Source organism: Phyllopteryx taeniolatus, chromosome 4 (assembly GCF_024500385.1).
Source record: "Phyllopteryx taeniolatus isolate TA_2022b chromosome 4, UOR_Ptae_1.2, whole genome shotgun sequence".
Taxonomy (NCBI): Eukaryota; Metazoa; Chordata; class Actinopteri; order Syngnathiformes; family Syngnathidae; genus Phyllopteryx; species Phyllopteryx taeniolatus.
In genome coordinates this window covers 1,344,398-1,369,386 of record NC_084505.1, presented here as the reverse complement: position 1 = coordinate 1,369,386, position 24,989 = coordinate 1,344,398, and the positions used below count along the sequence as shown (strand labels likewise).

Below are 24,989 nucleotides of genomic sequence, written 5' to 3'. Positions count from 1 at the left end.
ATTCAGTTTAGCTCTCATGATCTTATCTCACCCTATGTAGATCTCCTCGTAAACCATTTTTCAGGATCTTTGCATTTCGCTGGGCGTCAGTCAGTTGTGGCTGTAGAAATGGGGGCTGAACACACACACTCTGCACGTACCTCTTCCTATCCAAATATCTGCAGAGGACACAAAAGGAAGTAAGGTTCCATCAGCCATTTACCTAAAAATTCTGCAGTTAAACATGAGGCTATTGTAGTGTGGTCATATTTGGCTTGTCAAAAAAAAGAGCAATCATGTGTGCGGGAATCTAGGCTATGATCACATTTTAAAATAAAATTAAGCTGTTAGTCAAACTCCATTTACTTTTCATAGTTCTACTTTTTAATAGTTTACTTCCAGAAAATGCTATTTAGTAACATCATCAAAATTCTTTTGATTCAATGTTAGGCAAAAACATAAATGCATGGGTCCAATTGCAAACGTGATGAACAGAATTTCTATCTTTGATTTTAAAAATTGAGGAGGCATGTTCCCGTTTTCATAGATGTGTGGGGCAAATACAAAATAATAGCTGTATTCTCCCAAATCTACTGTATATAATATGTAATATTATATATACAGTCATGTAATGTTTAGTGTTGATCAGCTCACTCACTCACGAGCCATCAAGTCTGGACAGACAGAGCTGGAGAGGATGCGGTTTCCCATTGTTCAAGAACATGTCCAACAACACCAAATACACAGTTGACAAGTCTTGATTGTTACTTACTGATTTTTCTCCAACAGGATCCTCACATAGGTCCTTCATATGTTAATACCTTTTGATGTAATTGCTATTTTTAAGCCAAGCAACAGTAAGATAGCGACTAATATTTTGTCCAATGTGCTGCCTTTTGCAAAATTTACATGACTGTAAGTCGTGTAAATTTTTGCAATTTTCATTTACTACCTTTTATTATTTTTAAATGTCCGTGGATACCGTGACAAAAATGTGTGACGTTGAACGGATGGTGTGATGACAAATAAAAAATAAAAATGTAAACATGAACCTGGGTGCCTGTGAACTGCAGAGGACATGAGTGACATTCTTCCAACACCCATTGGTAAAAGGGTTAACTCCTCCTCTGAACTTTCCTGTCACCTTAAGAGAATAGGAAAGTAGACATCAATGTCAGAGAAACGTATATCTTGAACATGACAAGTACAGTGGACCCCCGCATATTTACGGTTTGGCATTCGCAAATTCATCTATTCACAAATTATTTTTGGGGGAGGGGTGGGTGTGGTCGATCCTCCATTATTCGTGGGAAAATGCGAATGGCCTAGTCGTGATTTTCTGTTATGTCGCTGCAACAAATATTGCGTCTGGGTGTGCAGTCCCGTGTTTATCTGTGATGCAGCAGAGCTTGTGCTGTAGTCGTATCGCTCGTGTTGGGATGTAACCAGCCAGCGTGAAGCCAACACTGAACTCCCTTCGTAAATAAAAAGGTCTGCACTTTACGAGCAGCACTTCAATGTTCATCGAGCAGTATTTCTCCATCACCTGAACATCTGCACACACACTGTAACTGGATGGCTGAGTGTGGTGTGCTTGAGGTTTTTACCTGTAGCCTTTAGGTTAACATGTAGCCCTCTTCTCTTGCCACTCCTACCCCTCCTTGGGTACATCAGCTGACGGTTACTTATTCTGCTCGGGTTCGGTACTATAGCGGCATGCTGGATAATCCTTAGAAGCGCTCAACCTGCTCGTGGGATGCTAACAAGTTTGCCAAAGTATACGCCAATTTGCAGATAGTAACTGACTGGGGCTGGTGAGGTCCCGTGCTCGGAAAAAGCTAGAGTCCAGGATATCCGGTAAGATTTTCAGATGTCCAAAAGCACTTCTCTGTCATGTTATCTTTGAGTGTGTGGTGCAAAGTTGATGAGCTTTTTTCCTGACTTTACTGGCTACAGGATGTTGTGCGGCGATGACACTTGGGTGTTGCTCCGTGGACCCAAAGGGTTGTGTTCCCTGGAGATGTAAATAAAAGCTTGCATTGTGTAGTATGCCTTGCCGTATGATTGAACCCCTTTACACAGAGCACTGAATTCTACATACACATAATAGCAGCAGGTTATGGCTGGGTGTTGTGAAGAATCTCGCGATTCGATTCGATTTAAAATGTTCAGACTCCAATTTAAATTCTTTAGGTTGGGATTAGATTCAATTCTATATTGATTTAAATGCTTTGATGGCGATTCAGTAAGAAGTAGAAATGGACAAATAAAGTACCTGTTGACAGTTTTTAAAAATATATTTTCATGCCCATGTGAACAGGGGAATGTGGAATGTCACCTCATATTTTTGAGCAATAAAACATCTGAACATTTTTACACAATAACTTTGTTTGTGCATAAGCAATATGAAGGTTAAAAAACCATGACAGTTCTGTATATGTCACCTCAATAAATGCATTTAATGTTATGTAAACATATTTCTTTACTCTTGGAAACTGTGATGAAAATTTAAATTCTGGCTTGCAGAATTTACAAAAGACCTCTTCTCTATTTCCTGTATTCCAGAATTACAAGGGAATCTGAATTGACCCTAAACGTCAAATTTAAAAGTTGAAAGCGCTGACTGCATGCCTCTGATGTTTGCTTTGGTCATCATTTCGTTGTTTGGTGGAATGCGGTCTCTGTCCATACAATGCGAATCACACGCAAAGCGCCCACACCACTGGCCTCGAGTTTAATCGATTCAAAGGATTTGCTGAATTGATATTGAATTTGGGGGAAAGTATTGTGATGCATCGATTACTTGATATGTTTACCCACCCCTAATATTGAGAAGACATTTCAACCACACTCTCCATACAGGGTGCCATTACGAGGCAAAAAGAGCGTGTTTCAGTAAGTTGTTGACTGTACTGTATCTTTTAACGGTAAAGCAATATTTGAAGATGTTTCTAAGTGTTTTAAGTGTTTTGGGATCATAGTTTGTGTTACATTAATGGTTTAAACCAGGGGGTAGCAACCTTCTTGAAACAAAGGTACTTCTTGGGTACTGCCTACCAGTGCTACAAGTTTGATACAAACTTCTAAAATAAATTTTTGCTCAAATTTAGGCGGTAAATCATCTCATCGTCATTGCGCCCAATAGCTTGTATTCACGAACGCTATAGTTTGGTCATGCGCTATAATATTGACCTTTGTATGATGCAATTTTTTTATATATATATTGTCATTTACAAATGTACAGCAATGCAAGTGTGATTCAAAAAAAGAATAGTAACAAAATAGTTAGTTGCAGCTCACTGGTAAGTGAAGCTCTTCTTTTATACAGTATGTATATATTTTTTAGAATATCCATCCATCCATTATCTGAGCCGCTTCTCCTCACTAGGGTCCCGGGCATGCTGGAGCCTATCCCAGCTGTCATTGGGCAGGAGGCGGGGTACACCCTGAACTGGTTGCCAGCCAATCGCAGGGCACATAGAAACAAACAACCATTCGCACTCACAGTCATGCCTACGGGCAATTTAGAGTCTTCAATTAATGCATGTTTTTGGGATGTAGGAGGAAACCGGAGTGCCCGGAGAAAACCCACGCAGCAACACAAAAAGTATTAGACGCCGCTCACTTGAGAGCTCTCTACAGCCGGCCTGTGGACTACTCATGTGGTCCTTGGGGGCCACCTGGTGACTGCGGGCATCATGTTGGTGACTCCTGGTTTAAACGATTAATATAGGCAATTATAATCACTTTTGGGGCAGTGTCAATCATTTGTAGGAATCTGCTGTTCAATATCAAGCTCGGTTGCTATCCCCGCGAATACCGGGAGTCCACGTTAGTCAAAGAGTATCTCTGGGAGGAAAAAAAATCTAATGTTAAGGATTTTCTACCTGCTCATTAGTAGTTCTGCCCCTTGCCACAAGAACAATGTGAAAAGCAGTGAGACCAGCAACTGGAATGAAGAACAGGCCTGCAACACACATTACAGCCAGCCTGCAAAAGAACGTTAAGGACTTTATTGCCCGTGAACATTCTCATTCATCCATGTCATTTCATTCTCAAGGCATTGAATTAATCGCGACTGGAATGTTGTGGTTGTCTTAGAAAACATTTCACCTTTTGTTCGAGCAAAGTTTCATCACTTCAAGCATACTGGGCTATATAGAACAGCACGAGCCTTAGTGTTGGTGTGGAAACCCAATTTTTTTTTCATCCCATAAAGCCTGGTACACACGAGGATTTTCCAAATCTTAAAAGATTATTTATCAGTGACAGACCCCACACATGAAGATAGACATAGGATTGTCTGGTGTTAGACGTGCTCTGTTGGGAAGGGGCAGAATCGGCACAAAAACAGGCTGATTGTCTTTATGTGTGTACCGGGCTGAACCTAGAGGCTGTGTTGTATGCTTTTGTTCTTGGAGGCTAAATTATTGAGCCTCTTTGGAAGGGATGAAAGCACAGCATTGTACGGTATGTGGGGAAACAGGTGGTGTCATAAGCCTCCTCTGTTTAGAGGTGGTTTTTCAACCTTAAAGGGAAAATATGCAGTTTCCAAACCGCTAGCCATATTTGAACATAGCCTCATTTCAGTCCCCGCCTGCGTGTGTCTCTGCCCAAAGAAACACTCACAGCTCACTAAACGTGGACAACAAAAAAGAACCAAGAAGAGACTTGTTCAACTGCGCTCGACTGGCCACCTCAGAGTGCATCCCGGTCGACCATGAGCATGTCGATTGCCCTCTGGAATTGACCTGAAGGAAGGGATCGCTGCGTTCCGCTTGCTTGTGGTTGTCTCTAACCACCTCGGGATCAGCCACAAGCGCATAACGTTACACGAAATCTTACCGTTTTTATGTTGTAGTTTATGGAATGTGCAATCAACTAAAAATATAAGCAATATGATCAACTCACCTGACGACTTGGTGAGAACGGTCTGGTGACGTACACGGTGGTTTTCCAAGCTTAGCCACCCGGCCGCATATAGGAGAGACACCACCAGTACATATCTTTACCTTTGATTTGCCCTCCTTGAGGAGTCGTCTTATCGTGGTGGAGGGGTTTGTGCGTCCCAATGATGCTAGGAGCGAAGTTGTCTAGGGCTTCACACCCCTGGTAGGGTCACCAATGGTCCAAGGTGAGGGACCAGACAAAGCACGGCTCCTGGAGCCAGGCCTGGAGGTGGGGCTTGAAGGCGAGCGCCTGGTGGCCGGGCCATGGATTGTCCATAACGAACACCATGTTCAGGCATAAGGGTGTCCACACGTGCACTTGGCACCAGGACACACTAGTTCACAGTTTGATGATCGACTTTGTGGTCGTGTCATCGGACTTGCGGCCGCATGTCTTGAACACTCGGGTGAAGAGAGGGGCGGAGCTGTCAACTGATCACCACCTGGTGGTGAGTTGGCTCCGATGGTCGGGGAAGATGCCGGTCCAACCTGGCAGGCCCGAACGTATTGTGAAGGTCTGCTGGGAACGTCTGGCAGAATCCCCTGTCAGAAGGAGTTTCAACTCCCATCTCCGGCAGAACTTCATCCACGTCCCGTTGTGAGTCGGTGGGGAGAACACGGTGGGGACGATACGGATCGGTGCAGCGTCTGCAGTGATATGGACTTTGTATTGGCCTGTTGTGGTGAAGAAGGAGCTAAGCCGAAAGGCGAAGCTCTCAATTTACCGGTCAATCTACGTTCCTACCCTCAACTATGGTCACGAGCTGTGGGTCATGACTGAAAGAACAAGATCCCGGATACAAGCGGCCGAAATGAGTTTCCTCCGCAGGGTGTCTGGGCTCTTCCTTAGAGATAGAGTGGGAAGCTCGGCCATCCGGGAGGGGTTCAGGGTAGAGCCGCTGCTCCTCCACATTGATAGGAGCCAGATGAGGTGGCTTAGGTCTGATTAGGATGCCTCCCTGGTGAGATGTTCCGGGCATGTCCCACCGCTGGAGAGACTATGCCTCCAGGCTGGCCCGGGAACGCCTCGGGACCCCCCCGGAAGAGCTGGATGAAGTGGCTCGGGAGAGGGAAGTCTAGGCTTCCCTGCTAAAGCTACTGCCCCCGTGACCCAACCTTGGATAAACGGAAGAAAATGGATGGAAATGGATGATGGACCTTTGAATGGATGATGTACCTTTGATTTGACACATAGAGCTTCTTTTTAACTTTTGTTGCTGACCGTAGTTAAATAATCTGGCCAAGTAACTACTACTACTAATACTATACTCTGTGAGAGGCTGCGGTGGGCATGCACGGTGGGCGTGTGCAAATGATTGACAGGCTATTCGGTCACACCTCTCCTGTCACTATACTCACTGATTGGCTTTTCTTGTCTCGCTGTGCCCAGTTCTAAAATAACCATTAGATTGGGCCAGAGAGTGGTGATTTTTTATTTTTTCCCCAAAAATTTTTATATTCTATTGTCAGGTCATACAGGCAGTTTTAACATATATGACAAAAGTGTTGGTTTATTAAAATGGCAAACTCCCCCTTTAACGTAGATGCCTCTTTCATTTCTCTTTCAAACCATCTGTGTTCTCAATCCAGAATGTGTATATTTTTGGCCTGAAAAGAGTGGTGTTTCTCTTTTAGGTGCAGGTAGACAGCTGAGTCTTGACCTGAAGAGTTAGCCGTTCTATGTTGTGTCCAGATTGTTTTTCAGGGTATGGGGTGTTCGGTATAGCCCAAAGACTGGACTCCCCATACCCAGAAAAACAATCTGGTGTATGCTGTCAGGTGAAGTGAGGAACACAATGATGTATATACAGTATTAGGGAAACCAAGCAACGACTGAGCAGGTGCATGTCACAAGTTTCCTGCCTTCGGGTGGCTCCACAACCACTTTTTCAACTTGAAGAGGCAAATTCAACCTAACGACTGCTGTTGGCAGGGAGAGGCCTCTCTGCAATGCACCTTAATGACTGTCGTTTAGGATCCCAAAAGAGTGAGAGACCATTTGTGATTAGGGGTATGCTTCTGACTGAGGGGATATAAAAAGTTGGGTTTCCACAACAACACTCAGGCTAGTGCTCTCCTATCCTATCCTAGCCTATCCTATGCATGAACTGATGAAGCCTGCTTACAGCATCACTGGAAGGGACAAATTTAAGCTGCGATGATTTGTGTTAGGAATACTAATACACATACTGTACATACTAGAGTATAGCTGGGCATGAAAATAATGATTTTTACTTGAAATCTGGAATGACTTACTGAGCAGGTTAACCAATTCAACACAAATGATTCAGTATACCTCTGTGGTCTGCTGAACAGTTTCTTTTATACTGCTATTACATACTGTCCAAACAATGAATTAGAGAGGGAAAAAGAGATGTGTGCTGGCTTTCACACATTTATGTTTTATGTCATGCTCTATTTTTTCATGTCACAATATACATCGCAGGGTTAAAAAAAATTGCAATGTAATTTTATTCTCATACCGTGCAGCTCTATTTGTGTATGTTTTACTTTTTATTTCAGTTTACTTATTTTTTTTGTGTAGACCATTCAAAAAAATGTGAATATCATGGAAAATTTTGTTTATTTCCATAATTCCACTCAAAAAGTTAAACTTTCATAGATTATAGATTCAGGGACCACAATTTAAAAATTTCAAGTATTTGTTAGTTTATTTTTACATAATTTAGGCTTCCAGCTCATAAAACACACAAAATCAGGAATACAAAAAATTACAAAACTGTGAAGAAATCAGCCAAAATTTGCAGGCCACAAATGTTTTAAACTGAGCGTCACACACAATAATTATTTACTAAACTCAAAGCACTTGCACAGGTTTCCCACAGGTTTTGGTTCGATTGTCTCAGTTGGGTTCAATATGGGGAAGACTGCAAACTTGACAACTGGCCAGAAGACCATCATTGATACCCTCCATAGGATGTGTAAAAGTTCATAGGTAAGGAGGCTGGCTGTTCACAGAGTGCTGTGTCCAAGCATATCAATGGAAAGTCTAGCGGAAGGACAAAATGTGGCAGGAGGAGATGCACCAGCAAAAGAGATGACCGCGGGCTTCAGCGGATTATCAAACAGCAAAGCTTCAAGAATCTAGCGGAGATCCAGAAAGAGTGGAATGAGGCGGGAGTCACAGCTTCAGAAACCACCACATTCTGACGCATCCGGGAGATGAGTTACAACTGTCGGGTTCCTTGGGTCAAGCCACTTCTGAGCCTGAGCCAACATAGGAAGCGTCTCAACTGGGCCAAGGAGAAGAAAGACTGGACTGTTGGCCAGTGGGCCAGGGTCCTCTTTTCCAATTAAATTAAAGTGTGTCTTTCATTCGGGAATCAAGGTACAAGGGTTTGGAGGAAGACAGGTGAAGAACAGAACCCAAGCCCCTTGAGGTCCAGTGTGAAATATCCACAGTCAATCATGATTTGAGGTGCAATGTCCAGTGCAGGTGTTGGTAAACTCTTCTTTCTTAAATACGAGTTCTGGTAGACCGTTCACCGCAACGGTCTACCAGAATGTTTTAGAGGGCTTCATGACTCCTTCTTCTGAGGATCTGTATGGAGATGTGGATTTCATCTTCCAGCAGGACCTGGCCCCTGCCCATACCGCCAAAAGCACCAAAACCTGCTTTGATGCCCATGCCATCACAGTGCTTGACTGATCAGCCAACACGCCGGATCTAAACCCCATTGATAATCTATGGGGTATTATCAAGAGGAAAATGAGGGGCACCAGATCCAAAAACATAGAAGAATTAACAGCAAGCATCAAGGAAATCTGGGCTTCCATAACTCCCAGGTAATGCCAAAGGCTGATTGCCTCAATACCACGGCACAAAGGGATTCCCAACCAAGTATTGTAGATTAACAAATCGTTTTGAAAGTACCATATTTTGATTGATTTAATGTGACCCTAATTTCTTTTTTTTTTCTACAAAAACTGAAATGCAAATGTAATTCCTTCATAGTATTCCAATTTTCTGAATTCCTAATTTTGTGGATTTTATGAGCTGGAAGCCCAAATAAAGTCAAAATAAACAAATAAACACTTGAAATTGTTTGAATGGTGGGCCCTGAATCAATAATCTATGAAAGTTTAACTTTTTGAATGGAATTATGGATATAAATAAACCTTTCCATGATATTCACATTTTTTGGATATGATCTATATAGCACTTGCTAAGCTGAAGCTGTGTTTAAATGTAGTCTATAAATAAACTTAATTTACAATGATGGTAATAATTTCATGAATAAGGATCAAGTGTTACTGTTCTGAAAAAAGGCCACTGAAGACAATGCACCAGGGGCGGTTCTAGGAATACAAACTTGAGGGGGCAGGCAGAAACATTTAAGGGGTCATCAAAATTATTATCAAAATGTATTAGGCAGCTAACTTAGTGATTGTTACACGGCAGCTTTCACTACTTAATGTTGTATAAAACACTCTTAAGGCCTTTAAGTGTTAGACGCCCTCTGCATTGACGCGATACTCGGTGTCACATTAAAACGCGTTGATGCCCCCCTCAGCACACATACAATAAATGGGAAAGTCGAGTGCGTCAGACGCTTTGCCAAGTGCAGGGTGAAAAGGTATTTATAACACACAGGTACTGGCTATTGTTACATGCACTTATACATGTGTGGACTTGTGTCGCTACTCACTTAACATTGAAAAACACAGAGCAAATTTATTATCCTGTACACGCACTTCATCTTCCACCAACTGTACCGCAGACTCCACTCCTGCAGGCCCTGTGATGTTACCACCCATGCACAAATCACATGAACTGGACTACTTGAATAACAATAATACATGAACAGGGAACTAAAACATGCTGAAGGTACCCAAATTTAATGGAATGACCCTTTGTAGGGCCCTAATGAAAATACTTCCAAAAACCTTTACGTCAGTCTTTTCCCTTGAACACAATAGTTGTGTGGGGGTGGTATTAAAAGAGCGCAAAAGTACATATAAGCAAGGGGACATGATTAATAAGTACACTCTACAAAGCAAATCTTTCTATTGTGACAAAGGCATTCTATTCTATAAAAAAGATATGTCTGCAACATTCAAGCAGCAAACAGAGCACGTCTGGTTGTCGCTCTTACTTTGAAAATCAAAATTGCCCCACTTCCGGACTCCAACTCGATTATCGCCAAACGGTGGCATAGCAAGTTCACTATGAACATTGAATCTGCACAGATCACGTAAATTACACTCCTCAAACAATAAGATTGTACAAATATATACAATATTTAAGGCACTTAAATTATAAAGATGAACATATTTCCTGAAATAAATTTTTTTTGAGTATATCTGTATACGCTGAACAGTTTTTCTTTTCATTTATTGTTCTGACAGTTCAGGTACCTTTTAAACAACACAAAATACCTATTTTTGTGCACTTAAAAAAAAAAGCCTATATTTGCAGATACTGTATAGCATACATTTGTATGTTGGTCCATGGCCCTAGGAAAGCTATTCGACATCAACATTTAGGTTTTTTATTTACAATTATTCCTAATTTATTACTTTCAGAGTTGTGGAATGCAGAAACCAGTTTGTGCACTTTTCTGCACTGCCAATTTGACATTGATGTCTTGTGTTTGGAAAAAGGGATAGAAATAATAAAAAAAAAAAAAAATGTTTTAACCAATTTATCAATTGAAAAAAATTATCAACTGATTAATCAATAATAAAAATTATCATTAGTTTCAGCCCTAGCCCAGAATAAGGATTATAATATAAGTAGAAAACTGATTGAACCATGACAGACATTAGTTTCGAGTTAAATTTTCATTTGAAATTCAACAGGCAAGGAACACATATAGGAAAGGCCATTCATTCAAGGATACGTGACAATCGCATTCAGGCGATCAATGTACTGGTGACGATAGAGGATGAAGAGCAACCCAAAGCCGAACACAGCCATGATGTGGGCAGTCAGTGAAAGGAGGAAGATGAAGAAGTATCGGTAATTCCTCCTGCCGATGCAGTTATTGACCCATGGACAGTGGTGGTCAAAGTCCTGTACAAGCAAAGAAAACAGCTCTGAGATCAAGCTCTAGACACCATAGAAATTTGACAGATATCGCTAACTTTAGAATGTTTTATATGACAATGTAATCTATTATAAAAAATTAAAAAAAATAAAATTAAAAAAAAAACTAACAACTAAAGTCGTGGTTCCATATTGGCATGATATGCTTTTTTTTGTAAATCCTCAATATATGTAGAACACACAAAGGGCTAGAATTTATTTCTCAAGGCCCGCTGTCACAAACAAAAAACAAACAATAATACAATCATTTCTTCTCCATTTATACATAGGCTTTGTTGTTTGAAGCGGTTATATTGTAGTCAACCATATATGCGTTGACATACACGTAGTCTCGCGCACAAAATAGTTGATAATCAATAATTGACATAAAAGTAGCGAGGGGCATTTAGATCATTGTAACGGAGTAAAACTACCGTTATTTTTTAACAGCAGAAGCGGCAGAAGTGTTTTTTTTCTGGTCTCGTCAACTCCTGTAACTTATCCAAAGCAGTTCCTGAGTGCACAGGCGGAACCTCAGGCCGACGCGCTTGCATGTAATATTCAGAAATTACATCTCTGTGTGGAAGCTGGATGTGTGGAATGGATCCAGCTGCCAGCGTTCAAGGAGTACGGAACAGCTTATGACGACATCAACGGTGACCCCCCCCCCCCTCCCTCCCCCCATAACCAGATGGTGGATAGGAAGGCCCTCGTAGAAGAGGAAACATCTGAGCTCTGAGCTGGTGGCGTTGGAGGTGGCACATTATAAACTGGCCCTGATGTCAACGTGGGAGTTTAGTGCATCTACATTTCACGCTTTTGCTAGAAATTATTGGCTGCACCCTTACACAACACTGCAGACACTTTTGTTTGAAACAAGATACAGTTGACAAGATTACCTTTCACCGTGTTCATCGATTAGGACGTCCCCATCCAAGAAACCGACCACGTCCCATCATTGCAAAGTTTGAACACTTACAAGAAAAAGTGTTTGTGAAATCAAAAGGTCGTGAGCTCAAAGGGACTTCATTTGGAATGAACGACCAGTTTCCCAAGGAAATTAACGAGAGGCGTAAAATCTTGTAAGAACCACAGTGAGAAAGGAAAAGGAGCGTGGCTGGTTATCGACAAACTATAAGTCAACGGCCAACTGTTTTATGATGCCAATGTCACGCCCTGGCTCTTCTAGATAAGTACTTTTGATCTGCTGTCATTAATTATGAAAAGCTTATTGTATTTTTTTTCATTTTTTAAATTTTTGCTTCGACAAACAAAAGAATGGAATCATGGATGCCACCAGCACGAATTCTCACTCCTTTCTGTCTGTCTTCCTGCTCTGCTTGTTCCCACACAAAACACAACACACAATTCTCACAAATCTCTCCTTGTGCACGACAAACAACTACCACACACCATATTATCCCCTTATCACTAATGTTTGTTTGCTACCCATCTATTTACCCAGGCTTTGCTGTACTTAAATATATAATTCTCATCACCCTCTTTAAATAACATTTTTTACACAGTACCATAAAATTAAAAAAATAAATTTAAGATTATGGATTATATCACAAAATTTAAAACAGACCTCCTCCTATGACAAGAAAAGCACCTCATTGAGTCAGAAAAAAAATGCCTCATTGACTATAAATTCACTCAGGCTATTTTGGCTTTTTATAACAGTAGAAAAAGAGGAGTCTCAATACTAGTTCATAAGACTACTTCTTACAGTAAATAATACAGTAGCGGCTCCAGAAGGCCGAATGATAATTATACAGGCTACAATATTTAACAAACTGTCAATTGTCAATATATACGCTCCTAATAAAGATCGCCCAGCCTTTTTTCGCACGCTTATTTTCTCACTTGCTTAACTTGTCAGCCAATTCGACAATTATCATGGGAGGCGACTTTAACCTGATGCTAAACCCCCAATATATCACTCAAATCTCAAAAATAGCAATCGGCCACAATGCATCCACATATTAGAGAAGTATATGGACAACTTTGGATTTCACATATGGAGGCTAAAAAAAAGTACAAAAAGAGAATACACATTTTTCTCGTCGGTTCACCGCTCTTTCTCGAGAATAGATATTTTTATGTCAAACAATTAGGCAGCTCAAATTACTACCTCCAAAATACAGCCAAACATAATCAGTGACCATGCACCAATTTCTCTCTGCCTAAAAATTTAGTGAAATTTGGGACCCCCACCAATATGACGCTTTAACATGTCCATATTGAAAGACCCGGACTTTGATTCACTTGTGAGGAAAGAATGGGACGATTTTTTTATTTTTTATTTAATGGCTCCCCAACCATATCCCCATCTCTGCTGTGGGAAACCGGGAAATCTGTAATGAGAGGTTGAATTATATCATACTCTTCGTACAAGAAAAAAACAATAACTAAATGTAGAAAATGAAATTGAGGAATAAATTAAACATCTCACAGAAGAATATACAATTAATCCGACAGATACGCTTAGAAACCAACTTCAAAAGGCAAAACATCAATTCGACGTCATATCAAAAAGAACAGAATTTCTACAATTACAGTTAAGATACACTAACTTTGAGTACAATAATAAATCAGGAAAATTTCTTGCGAACCAACTTCAGCGCAACAAAGAAAAATCATTAATTACAGCCATTCAAGATACACACGGCAGCTGTACATAGTCACCGCTAGAAATAAATGAAATATTTTACAATTATTATAACAGTTTACACGTATCTTCGAGCAACCCAGACCAAAAAGAAATTTAAACTTTTATTAAAGATCTAAACTTTCCTCAATTAAATACAGCAAGGAAAGACAGTCTTGATACAGCTTTAACCATCACAGAATTACATAATGCATTAAAAAATATGCAATCGGGAAGAACGCCTGGCCCGCACGGAATCTCTGTCTAATTCATTAAACATTTCTGCCCAATAAACTTGTGCCTCTATTTTTCAGAACAGTCAAGGAGATAAATGATAAAGGTTAAATAAGTAGTCATATGAACACAGCTTCAATTAAATTACTACTAAAGTCAGGCAAAGACCCCACTCTCCCGGCTAATTATCGGCCCTTACCACTGATGAATGTAGATTAGAGATTATTTCAAAAAGCCCTTGCAGCGAGATTTGAAATAGTACTCTCATCGATAATCCACTATGACCAGACAGGTTTCATTAAAGGTAGACATTCCACAAATAATGTCAGATGTCTATTAAATTGAATAAGCATGTCACAGCGTAAAAATCTAAAAGCAATCATAATGTCACTTGATGCAGAGAAAGCTTTCGATAAAGTTAACTGGGCTTTCCTGTTTGCAGTACTTCGAGGATTACCAAAGAGAAGGTTAAGGGACGTCATGAGGGAAGACATGAGGGCAATTGGTGTGAGAGAGGAGGATGCAGGAGATAGGCTTACATGGAAAAGGATGACACGCTGTGGCGAATCCTAACGGGACAAGCCGAAAGGAAAAGAAGATTTTAGCATATGGGAACAATGTGGAATTGACCACCTACAATATTTAATATTTATACTATTTAACAATATTTTTACGATGTGATGAACTGTTCCAAGAATTTAAAATAACATGGAAACTTCTACTTCAATACGCTAAATTAAAAGCATCAATAAAAAAAATAAATAAATAAAAATACATAAAAGAATACCAACAATCCAGAGCACCCTTGAACCGCCGGAGTTTAAGCAAATATTATTTTAATTACCTTGGGATTCAGCGGATCATTAAACAGAGGAGATTCAAGAATCTAGCAGCGATCCAGAAAGAGTGAAATGAGGCGGGAGTCACAGCTTCAAAAACCACCAATCAGCCTATCAGATTTAACTGGCGGCACGGCGGACAACTGGTTAGAGCGTCTGCCTCACAGTTCTGAGGACCGGGGTTCAATCCCCGGCCCCGCCTGTGTGGAGTTTACACGTTCTGCCCGTACCTTTGTGGGTTTTCTCCGGGCACTCCGGTTTCCTCCCACATCCCAAAAACATGCATGGTAGGTTCATTGAAGACTAACTTGCCTAGGTTAATTGACAACTCTAAATTGCCCGTAGGTGTGAATGTGAGTGTGAATGGTTGTTTGTTTGTATGTGCCCTGTGATTGGCTGGCACAATCTGTAGAGTGGACCAGAATTTCCTCGAAGCCGTCCGGAAATCATTCTCCATGGGCTCACCGAACTCCTCCCATATCAGAGTTTTTGCCTCAGCGACCTCCAAATCTGCATTCCGCTTGGCCTGCCAGTACCCATCAGCTTCCTCCGGAGTACCACAAGCCAAAAAGGCCCGATAGGACTTCTTCAGCTTGACAGCAACCTTCACCACCACCAACGGGTTCCGTGATTTCCGCCACGAAAGGCACCGACCACCGAACGGCCACCGCTCCGGTTAGCCGCCTTAATGGAGGCACAGAACATTGTACAGGCGCCGAGCCGGGGGGCAGTAAGTATACCTACACCTGCTCGGCGCCTGTTACCGTGGGCAACTCCAGAGTGTAAGAGAGTCCAACCCCTCTCAAGAGGACTGGTACCAGAGCCCGAGCAGTGTGTGGAGGTCTACCCGACTATATCTCGTCGGAACCTCTCAACTTCACACACCAACTCGGGCTCCTTCCGTGCCAGAAAGGTGACATTCCACGTCCCTCGAGCCGGCTTCTGTAGCTGGGGATCAGATTGCCAAGGTCGCCGCCTTCGGCCGCTGCCCAGCTCACACTGCACCGGACCCCTACGGTCCCTCCCACAGGTGGTGAGCTTATGGGAAGGGGACCCACATTACCCTTCTGGGCTGTGCCCCAGCAGGCACTCGCCTGCAAGCCGCACCTGAAGGCCTGGCTCCAAAGGGGGGGCCCGGTGACCCGCGTCCGGGCAAGGGAAACCTATTTCCATTTATTTGATTTTGGAGCGGTATTTTGTCTGGCCCCTCACCTAGGACCTGTTTACCATGGGTGACCCTATCAGGGGTGTGAAGCCCCAGACAACTTAGCTCCTAGGATCATTGGGACACACAAACTCCCCCACCCCGATAAGGTGATGGTTCAAATAGGGGACCCGCTGCACCTCAACGCGAAAATACAAAAGACCAGTGCAACAAATACACACTGGCTGATCTGATGAGCATAAATGTTGCTTAAACGCAAAAGTAGCAATACAAGATGTCCACTCCAGAGGTGGGTAGAGTAGCCAAATATTATTTTATTTATATATATATATATATATATATATATATATATATATATATATATATATATATATATTACACATACATACACACACACAGTGAGTACGGAAAGTAATCATACCCTTCAACTTTGTTATATTGCAGCCATTTGCTAAAATCATTGAAGTTGATTTTTGTCCTTGTTAATGTACACACAGCACACCATATTGACAGAAGAAAAGGGAATTGTTGAAATTTTTGCAGATTAAAAAAGAAAACCAGAAAAATCTCACAGCCATAAGTATTCAAACCCTTTGCTGTGACATATATTTAACTCGGGTGCTGTCCATTTCTTCTGATCATCCATGAGATGTTTCTACACCTTCATTGGAGTCGAGGTGTGTTTGATTATACTGATTAGACTTGATTAGGAAAGCCACACACCTTTATACATAAGACCTTACAGCTCACAGTGCATGTTAGAGCAAATGAGAATCATGAGGTCAAAGGAACTGCCTGAAGAGCTCAGAGACAGAATTGTGGCAAGGCACAGATCTGGCCAAGGTTAAAAAAAAATGTCTGCTGCACCTAAGGTCCTAAGAGCACAGTGGAATCCATAATCCTTAAATGGAAGACGTTTGGGACGACCAGAACCCTTCCTAGAGCTGGCCGGCCGGCCAAACTGAGCAATCAGGGGAGAAGAGCCTTGGTGAGAGAGGTAACGAAGAACCCAAAGATCACTGTGGCTGAGCTCCAGAGATGCAGTCGGGAGATGGGAGAAAGTTCTAGAAAGTCAACCATCACTGCAGCCTTCCACAAGTCGGAACTTTATGGCAGTGTGGCCCGACGAAAGGCTCTCCTCAGTGCAAGACACATGAAAGCCCGTATGGAATTTACAAAAAAAATTTTAAAAAAAAAACACCTGAAGGACTCCAAGATGGTGAGAAACAAGATTCTCTGGTCTGATGAGACCAAGATAGAACTTTTTGGCCTAAATTCTCAGCGGTATGTGTGGAGAAAACCAGGCAGTGCTCATCACCTGTCCAATACAGTCGCAGCAGTGAAGCATGGTGATGGCAGCATCATGCTGTTTTTTTTTTTCAGCTGCAGGGACAGGACGACTGGTTGCATTCGAAGGAAAGATGAATGCAGCCAAGTACAGGGATATCATGGACGAAAAGCTTCTCCAGAGTGCTCAGGACCTCAGACTGGGCCGAACGTTCACCTTCCAACAAGACATTGACCCTAAGCACACAGCTAAAATAACAAAGGAGTGGCTTCAGAACAACTCTGTGACTGTTCTTGAATGGCCCAGCCAGAGCCCTGACTTAAACCCAATTGAGCATCTCTGGAGAGACCTGCAAATGGCTGTCTTTTTTTGTCGCGAAAGCTTAATTTCAACATTTGGCATTCCATGTTCCTTTGGATTACACGTAGTCTTTGTATAACTTTGGCATTCGTAGTCCAAGTTTCACTACCGTAAGTGCGGACTGAAAATGGTTGTCCACCAACGTTCACCATCCAACCTGACAGAACTGGAGAGGATCTGCAAGGAGGAATGGCAGAGAATCCCCAAATCCAGGTGTGAAAAACCTGTTGCATCATTCCCAAAAAGACTCATGGCTGTACAGGCTCAAAGGGGTGCGTCTACTAAATACTAGGCAAAGCGTCTGAATACTTATGGCTGGGTATTTCAGTTTTACTTTTTAATAAATCTGTACAAATTGCAACAATTGTACTTTTTTCTGTCAATATGGGGTGCTGTGTGTACATTAATGATAAAAGTAAATTATTTTAGCAAATGGCTGAATACTTTCCTTCCGTACCTCGTGTGTGTGTATATATATAATGTATGTGTATATACATTATATATTTACATACTGTATACAGACCCTTTCAAAAAACTTAGAATATTTTGGAAAAGTTTATTTATTTCCATAATTCCATTCAAAAAGTTAAACTTTCATAAATTTTAGATTCAGGGCCCACAATTTAAAAATGTTAAGTTTTTATTTGTTTATTTTTACATAATTAGGGCTGGTAGCTCATAAAACCCATGGAATCAGGAATTTAAAAAATTACAATGCTGTGAAGAAATCATTTACTTCTCAGTTTTTTTGGGGGGGGGGAAAAAAGAAAGAAATTAGGGTCACATTAAATCAATCAAAATATGGAACTATCAAAACAACACGTTAATCTTCAATACTTGGTTGGGAATCCCTTTGCATTAATCACTGCCTCGATGCGCCGTGGCATTGAGGCAATCAGCCTGTGGCATTGCCTGGGAGTTATGGAAGTCCAGATTTCCTTGATGCTTGCTGTCATTTCTTCTTTGTTTTTGGGTCTGGTGCCCCTCATTTTCCTCTTGATGATACCCCATAGATTCTCAATGGGGTTTAGATCCGGCGTGTTGGCTGGCCAGTCAACCAGGTTTTGCTGCTTCTGGCAGTATTGGCAGGGGCCAGGTCCTGCTGTAAGATGCATCTCTATACAGTTCCTCAGCAGAAGGAATCATGAAGTCTTCTAAAAAATTCTGGTAGACTGTTGCGCTGACCTTGGATTTAAAAAAACAGAGTTTACCAACACCTGAACTGGACATTGTACCCCAAATATTGACTGACATTTCACACTGGACCTCAAGCGTCTTGGGTTCTGTTCTTCACCCTTCTTCCTCCAAACCCTTGGACATTGATTCCCAAATGAAAGGCACACTTTACTTTCATCGGAAAAGAGGACCTTGGACCACTGGCCAACAGTCCAATCCTTCTTCTCCTTGGCCCAGTTGAGACACTTCCTACGTTGGCTCAGGCTCAGAAGTGGCTTGACCCAAGGAACCCGACAGTTGTAGCCCATCTCCCGGATGAGTCTGATTTGTGGTTTTTGAAGCTGTGACTCCCGCCTCATTTCACTCTTTCTGGATCGCTGCTAGATTCTTGAATCTCCTCTGTTTAAAGATCTGCTGAAGCCCAAGGTAATCTCTTTTGCTGGTGCATCTTCTCAGGCCACATTTTGTCCTTCCTGTAGACTTTCCATTGATATGCTTGGACCCAGAAGTCTGTGAACAGCCAGCCTCCATAGCTATGAAGTTTTGTGGCTTACCCCTCCTATGGAGGGTATCAATGATGGTCTTCTGGACAATTATCAAGTCTGTGTCAGTGTGAGTTGGGTGGCGGCTAAAGGTGGGGACCTTGGTGGTCCGATCTCTGGCTACAGAAGCTGGTTCTAGAGCCGCTGAATGTCAAGTGTCTGGCAGGAAAGCAGCCTTAGCGAGGTCAAGAAATTCCAGCTCGACATAGTCAGCCTCGCCTCAACACGCAGCTTGGGTTTCAGTACCAGTCTTCTTGAGAGGAGTTGCACTCTCTTCCACTCTGGATTTGTCCACGGCGATAGGTACCAAGCAGGTGTGGGCATAAGTTGGGGTTCTCTCCGGTAGATGAAAGGGTAGCCTCGCTCCGCCTTTGAGTGGGGGGACGTTTTCTGACTGTTGTATGTGCTTATGCAGCAAACAGCAACCCAGAGTACCCACCCTTTCTGGAGTTCTTGGAGGTGGTGCTGTAGAGCGTCCCCACTGGCACTCCCTCATTCTTCCCTGGGACTTCAACGGCACACTGAGTCCGAGTGGGCCATGTTCTGTGCCTCCATTGTTAAGGCGGCCAACCGGAGCGGTGGCCGTTAGGTGGTCGGTGCCTTTCGTGGCGGCAATCACGGAACCCGTTGGTGGACACAAGCAGTGAAGGTTGCTGTCAAGCTGAAGGAGTCCTATTGGGCCTTTTTGGCTTGTGGGACTGCTGATGGGTACTGGCAGGCCAAGCGGAATGCCACTTTGGTGGTCGGTGAGGCAAAAACTTGGGCGTGGGAGGAGATTGGTGAGGCCATGGAGAACGACTTCCGGAAAGCTTCGAGGAAATTCTGGTCCACCATCTGGCGTCTCAGGAGGGGGAAGCAGTGCACCATCAACACTATGTTGGGGCGCTGCTGACCTCAACTCTGGACATTGTGAGTTGGTGGGTCGAATACTTCGAAGACCTCCTCAATTCCACTTACACGCCTTCCTTTGAGGATACAGAGTCTGGGGACTCTGAGGCGAGCTCTCCTATCTCCGGGGTTGAGGTCACCGAGGTGGTTAAAAAGCTTCAGGGGTGGATGAGATTCGCCCAGAGTTCCTAAAGGCTCTGGATGTTGTGAGGCTGTCGTGGTTGACACGCCTCTGCCACATCGCATGGACAACAGGGACAGTGTCTCTGGATTGGCAGACCCCAGAAGTGGGGCCCCCTTTTTAAGAAGGGGGACCAGAGGGTGTGTTCCAGCTACAGGGGGATCACACTCCTCAACCTCCCTGGCAAGGTCTATTCTGGGGTGCTGGAGAGAAGGGTCTGTCTAGAAGTCGAATCTCAGATTAAGGAGGAGCAAAATTGTTATTGTCCTGGCTGTGGAACACTAGTCCAGCATTCCACCCTCAGCAGGGTCCTCAAGGGTGCATATGGGAGTTTGCCCACCCAGTCTGTATATGTTTTGTGGACTTGGAGAAGGCATTCCTCGGGGAGTCCTGCGGCCGGTGCTCCGGGAGTATGGGGTAACGGACCCCCTGATACGGGCTGTTTGGTCCCTGTACGACTGGTGTCAGAGTTTGGGCCATACAGCGGGCAGTAAATCAGATTCGTTTCCAGTGTGAGTTGGACTAGGGCTTCCCTTTGTCGCAGATTCTGTTCATTACCCTTCTGGAAAGAATTTCTAGGCGAGGCGTTGAGGGGGTCCTGTTTAGTGACATCAGTATTATGTATTTCTATGAAAAGTGTTATATAAGAAGAAGAAGAATCACCTTTTATTGTCACGAACATGCATGCATGCACACAAAATTTGTTCTCTGCATTTTACCCATCACAGTGAACACACACGTTAGTGGAACACACTGGAGCAGGGGGCTGCTGATGCGCCCGGGTAGCATAAATAACATTTGATTCACTGATATCTTAAGAGTTTTGAAGTTATCTTTTGTCTCCTATTGTGGTACCCAATTGTTAACTGTTGTGTGAATTTTCCATTTTGATCATTTGCAGTCTGTGCTTGAATAGTCCATGTAACTGCAAGTGTGAACACACCTCAACACAGTTGTCACAGACTGAGCAGTGGGAGCAACGTGGCGGTCGGTAGAAGCGACAAGTTGAACACCACTTCATCCTGACCTGGATCCCTCTGATCTCCACAGTTTTATAAAGAGGAGCACGGAAGTCATCATCCTTGTCCTCATCCTCCTCAGCTACAGACAGAGATAGACACCTGTTTAGAAACTGAACAAGTCAACTTTGAAATCAGTAAAATTCCAGCAGTGAGAATAAAACAACCATGGTTCCATTGTGTTCATGGGATAATTTTCAATTAAAAATTAAATTAAGATTAAGCTGGTAAGATACAGTGCATTTGAAATCCGCAAAGGTTGAATTGAGGCAACTGGACTGGTCTTGTACATAGAAGACGACAAGAATAGTTTGGTGAAGTATTTTAAACATTTATAACTTTGTTGATTTTTTAATTAGTTTTAACTTAACGCGCATCTTCAATTGGGTTGCATTACATTTTATTATTGTAAGGCCAAAGACAAGCTTTCACACACACACACACACACACACACACACACACACACACGCTTACATTGAGAAAAGGTCACTTTGGGCATGAAGAGGAAATCGGGAAGGTTCCCTCTTGGCCACATCTGCCCCATAAAGAATATGCTTCAAGCCGGATATATACCAGCGACCTAAGGATATCTATTTTGCTATGACAGTCTTCTGCTCTATCAACTGATCTGTCAAAGGCTACGTACATTTTTTGCACAAAGGAGATAAGCCTTGAATCTTGCGCTTAAGGTAAAAATGGATCATGGTAAATGGAGTGCACTTATATAGCTCTTTATCTACACCATACAGTGCCCAAAGCACTTTAAAGAGCCTTACATTCATCCACAAATGGGTGGCTGCTGCCATGCAAGGCACTATCAGGCCCAATGGGAGCAATTTAGGGTTTGGTGTCTTGCGCAAGGACACTTCGACAGTGGACAGTCGGCCCTTCGGTCACTGGTTGACCCGCTTTAGCAAGGTAGCCACGGCCGCCCCATTGTGGTGCTCAAAGGCAGAAAGAAATCATTACCGTTAATAAATGCATTCATTTATTATTATATAAATAAAGTAAACAAAACATAAGGTTCATTTAAACATCCATCCATCCATTCTCTGCACAGCTTATCCTCACAAGGGTCGCAGGTGTGCTAGACCCTATCCCATCTGACTTTTGGGCGAGAGGCAGGGTAGGCCGTGAACTGGTTGCTCGCCAATGACACTGACAAAAAAACGTTCACACTCTAATTCACACCTAGGGACAACTTAGAGTCATTAATTAACCTACCATATGTGTTTTGGGTGTGGGAGGAAACCGGAGTACCCAGAGAAAACCCACTCATCCACAGGAAGAATAAACTTCATAGTCCACACAGGAAGGAGTCAAGATTTGAACCTACGACCTCAGAATTGTGAGGCAGATGTGCTAACCAGTCGGTCATCGTGCCGCCATTTATTTAAACAGATTTTTTTAAATAACTATTGTACTTCCTGCAGACATTGTTGACACTTTTCATTAGAGTAACAAAAGAGGTACAGTTAAACAATATTACATTTGTTTATTGACCAAATATTTTTTTTTATTCATGATGGACACAAAATACAGATTGACTATTTCTATACAGTGGTGTCTCGAGATACGAGTGACCAGACTTCAAGAGTTTTTCGAGATACAACCTGTCGACTAGCCGATTTTTTTTATTTGTGAGCCCAAATTGAGAAACAAGTGCTGCACGGCCGGCAGGAGGCTCCACTCACTGAACAACAACACACTTTGGCTGATATAGTTTGTAAATATTCTTCAAAAAAGAGGTTTCAAGCAGTACATTGCCACTACCAGTTTGGGTTTACTTGAAAATTAACTTTAAAACAAAGAGAATGACACGTTGTGTATTTTAAACAATCACAGCCTTCAAGCATACGGTGGAAAACACCACAGCTATACGGGCTAACAATTAATATCACACAAAAATAAAACACATTAAAGCCAGCCGGGTGTTCAAATCAATTTGAAGCTGTGGACAAGAGATCGCTGGATAAGTGACGCAGGTCTGCTGAAGATGCGAAATTTTGGTGTGGAGGATTCACTCGAAAGCAGATCGCTCAGCACACATAGTACTCAATTAGAACTGAATGTCATGTGGGGTGGAAATTTTGTTTCTGTGTGTTTGTACACAATGCCGTTCTGTTGAGTTCAAGTTTTTATTAAAAAAAGTGAAACAACAGTTTTGTCCATGTATTTACTTGCACAACAGAAGCAGACAGGGCGGGGGGCCAGGGGACAAGTGAGTGTGGGGAGGGGGAGAGGGATGGAGCGAGAGAGAGAGAGAGAAAGAGAGAGAAACGGACAGACAGACAGAGGGCGCAATTTAAGGTACAGGGATGCAAATAAAACCAGTGTCTGTGTGCGTCTGTAAGACTTTTGGCTTGATTACACTTGTGAAAACCAGTTAATATCTTTAAATTCTCTTCTATTATCTTTTGTCTATATTTTACAATATACTGATTCTTTAAAAAAAAAAAAAGTAAAAAAAATGGTGGGCTTTGGGGGATGCAATGGATTCATTGGATTTACATTCATTTTAATGGGGAAATATGTTTTAAAATATGAGTATTTTGCAATAAGACCAAGGTCATGGACCAAATTAAACTCTTATCACAAGGCACCACTGTATTTTTTTTCACCCAAAAGTGAAGAGAAAAATGCAGTTTTGGTGTTAAAATACACATTTGATATGGATGAACATGGATTTGCTTCGTTATCATCCAACCCAGTTTCCTATTTTTCTCTTGTGAATTAAATGTTTCCTGTTAACAGGGAACTAAAACCCAATAATCTTTTTGCAATTATTATATTATAATTAAGGATGTCCCGATCAAAATTTTTCACTTCTGGTCCGATACTGATATCTCAGCCTTGAGTTTTGGCCGATACCAATATCGGTCCTATCCGATTTCAGCAATAATACTTTACTTTTTTTGTAGTATGGAATGTTAGAAAAGACTTGATCAAGTGATATTACTGAAATGAAGACTAATCATCAGCAACACTACATATGAAAAACACTGACCCATTTATTATTTACCAATGGATTACATAAAGTGCTGTACATGTCTTGACCTCTGAGGGGTAGTGTGGTGCACGCATTGAGATACACACTCAGTAACAAAGAAAGTAGAAATCACGATCAAATATTGTTAATAAAACTTGTTTTTCACAGTTTGAACAATATATGCTTGAGAATATTGTTATATTGCTAATGTGTTTATACAGCGTTGGTGTACCAATATTCACTGTTTTGATAGATAAAAGTGTCGCAAGTTTGATGCTTATCTTCGTTAGCTCGTCAGTGGTGTTTTTCCATTCATAGTGTGTTAGCTTTGACCTAGCGGTTTTTGTGAACAAAAATGAAAAACGAAACTAAGTCTGATGTATTTGAACATTTAATAGGTGTAATTATTTTGTTACGTGTTTAGTTTTACACTAAACTTCAACTGAAGTGTCAATAAACGACTATACGCAAACAACATTCACTGTTACTCCTTGCTACTATATTAGCACCTTAACAACCTGTTGTTGTGATCGTGTGGACTCTGCATACTGTCCGGGCACTGCTGGATAAAAGTGCTGGTGCGAACCGTTGAATGGACTGCTTGTATTAGAGTGATTTGAGATCCAGTCCGGGCAACAAATAAACAAATTTATTGTTGTGTGGTTGTTTATCTGTTAATGA

The 24,989-nt window shown here is 42.1% G+C and overlaps 1 protein-coding gene across 6 annotated transcripts in view; it reads right to left on the bottom strand.

Annotated features, from left to right (window-relative positions):
* LOC133477376 (palmitoyltransferase ZDHHC5-A-like) overlaps window positions 1-24,989 on the bottom strand; it is a 156,351-nt gene that overhangs the window by 96,017 nt on the left and 35,345 nt on the right. For all 6 annotated transcript variants that reach the window (XR_009788322.1, XR_009788323.1, XR_009788324.1 and 3 more), the window contains exons 3-7: window positions 21,244-21,401; window positions 10,793-10,965; window positions 3,867-3,969; window positions 1,032-1,123; window positions 32-158 (exon numbers count right to left, since the gene is read on the bottom strand). Coding sequence is in view for 2 of the 6 variants with exons in the window: in XM_061772026.1 (XP_061628010.1) it covers window positions 32-158; window positions 1,032-1,123; window positions 3,867-3,969; window positions 10,793-10,965; window positions 21,244-21,401 (653 nt within the window). In the remaining 4 variants the exon portion in view is untranslated. The remainder of the gene's footprint in view (window positions 1-31; window positions 159-1,031; window positions 1,124-3,866; window positions 3,970-10,792; window positions 10,966-21,243; window positions 21,402-24,989) is intronic.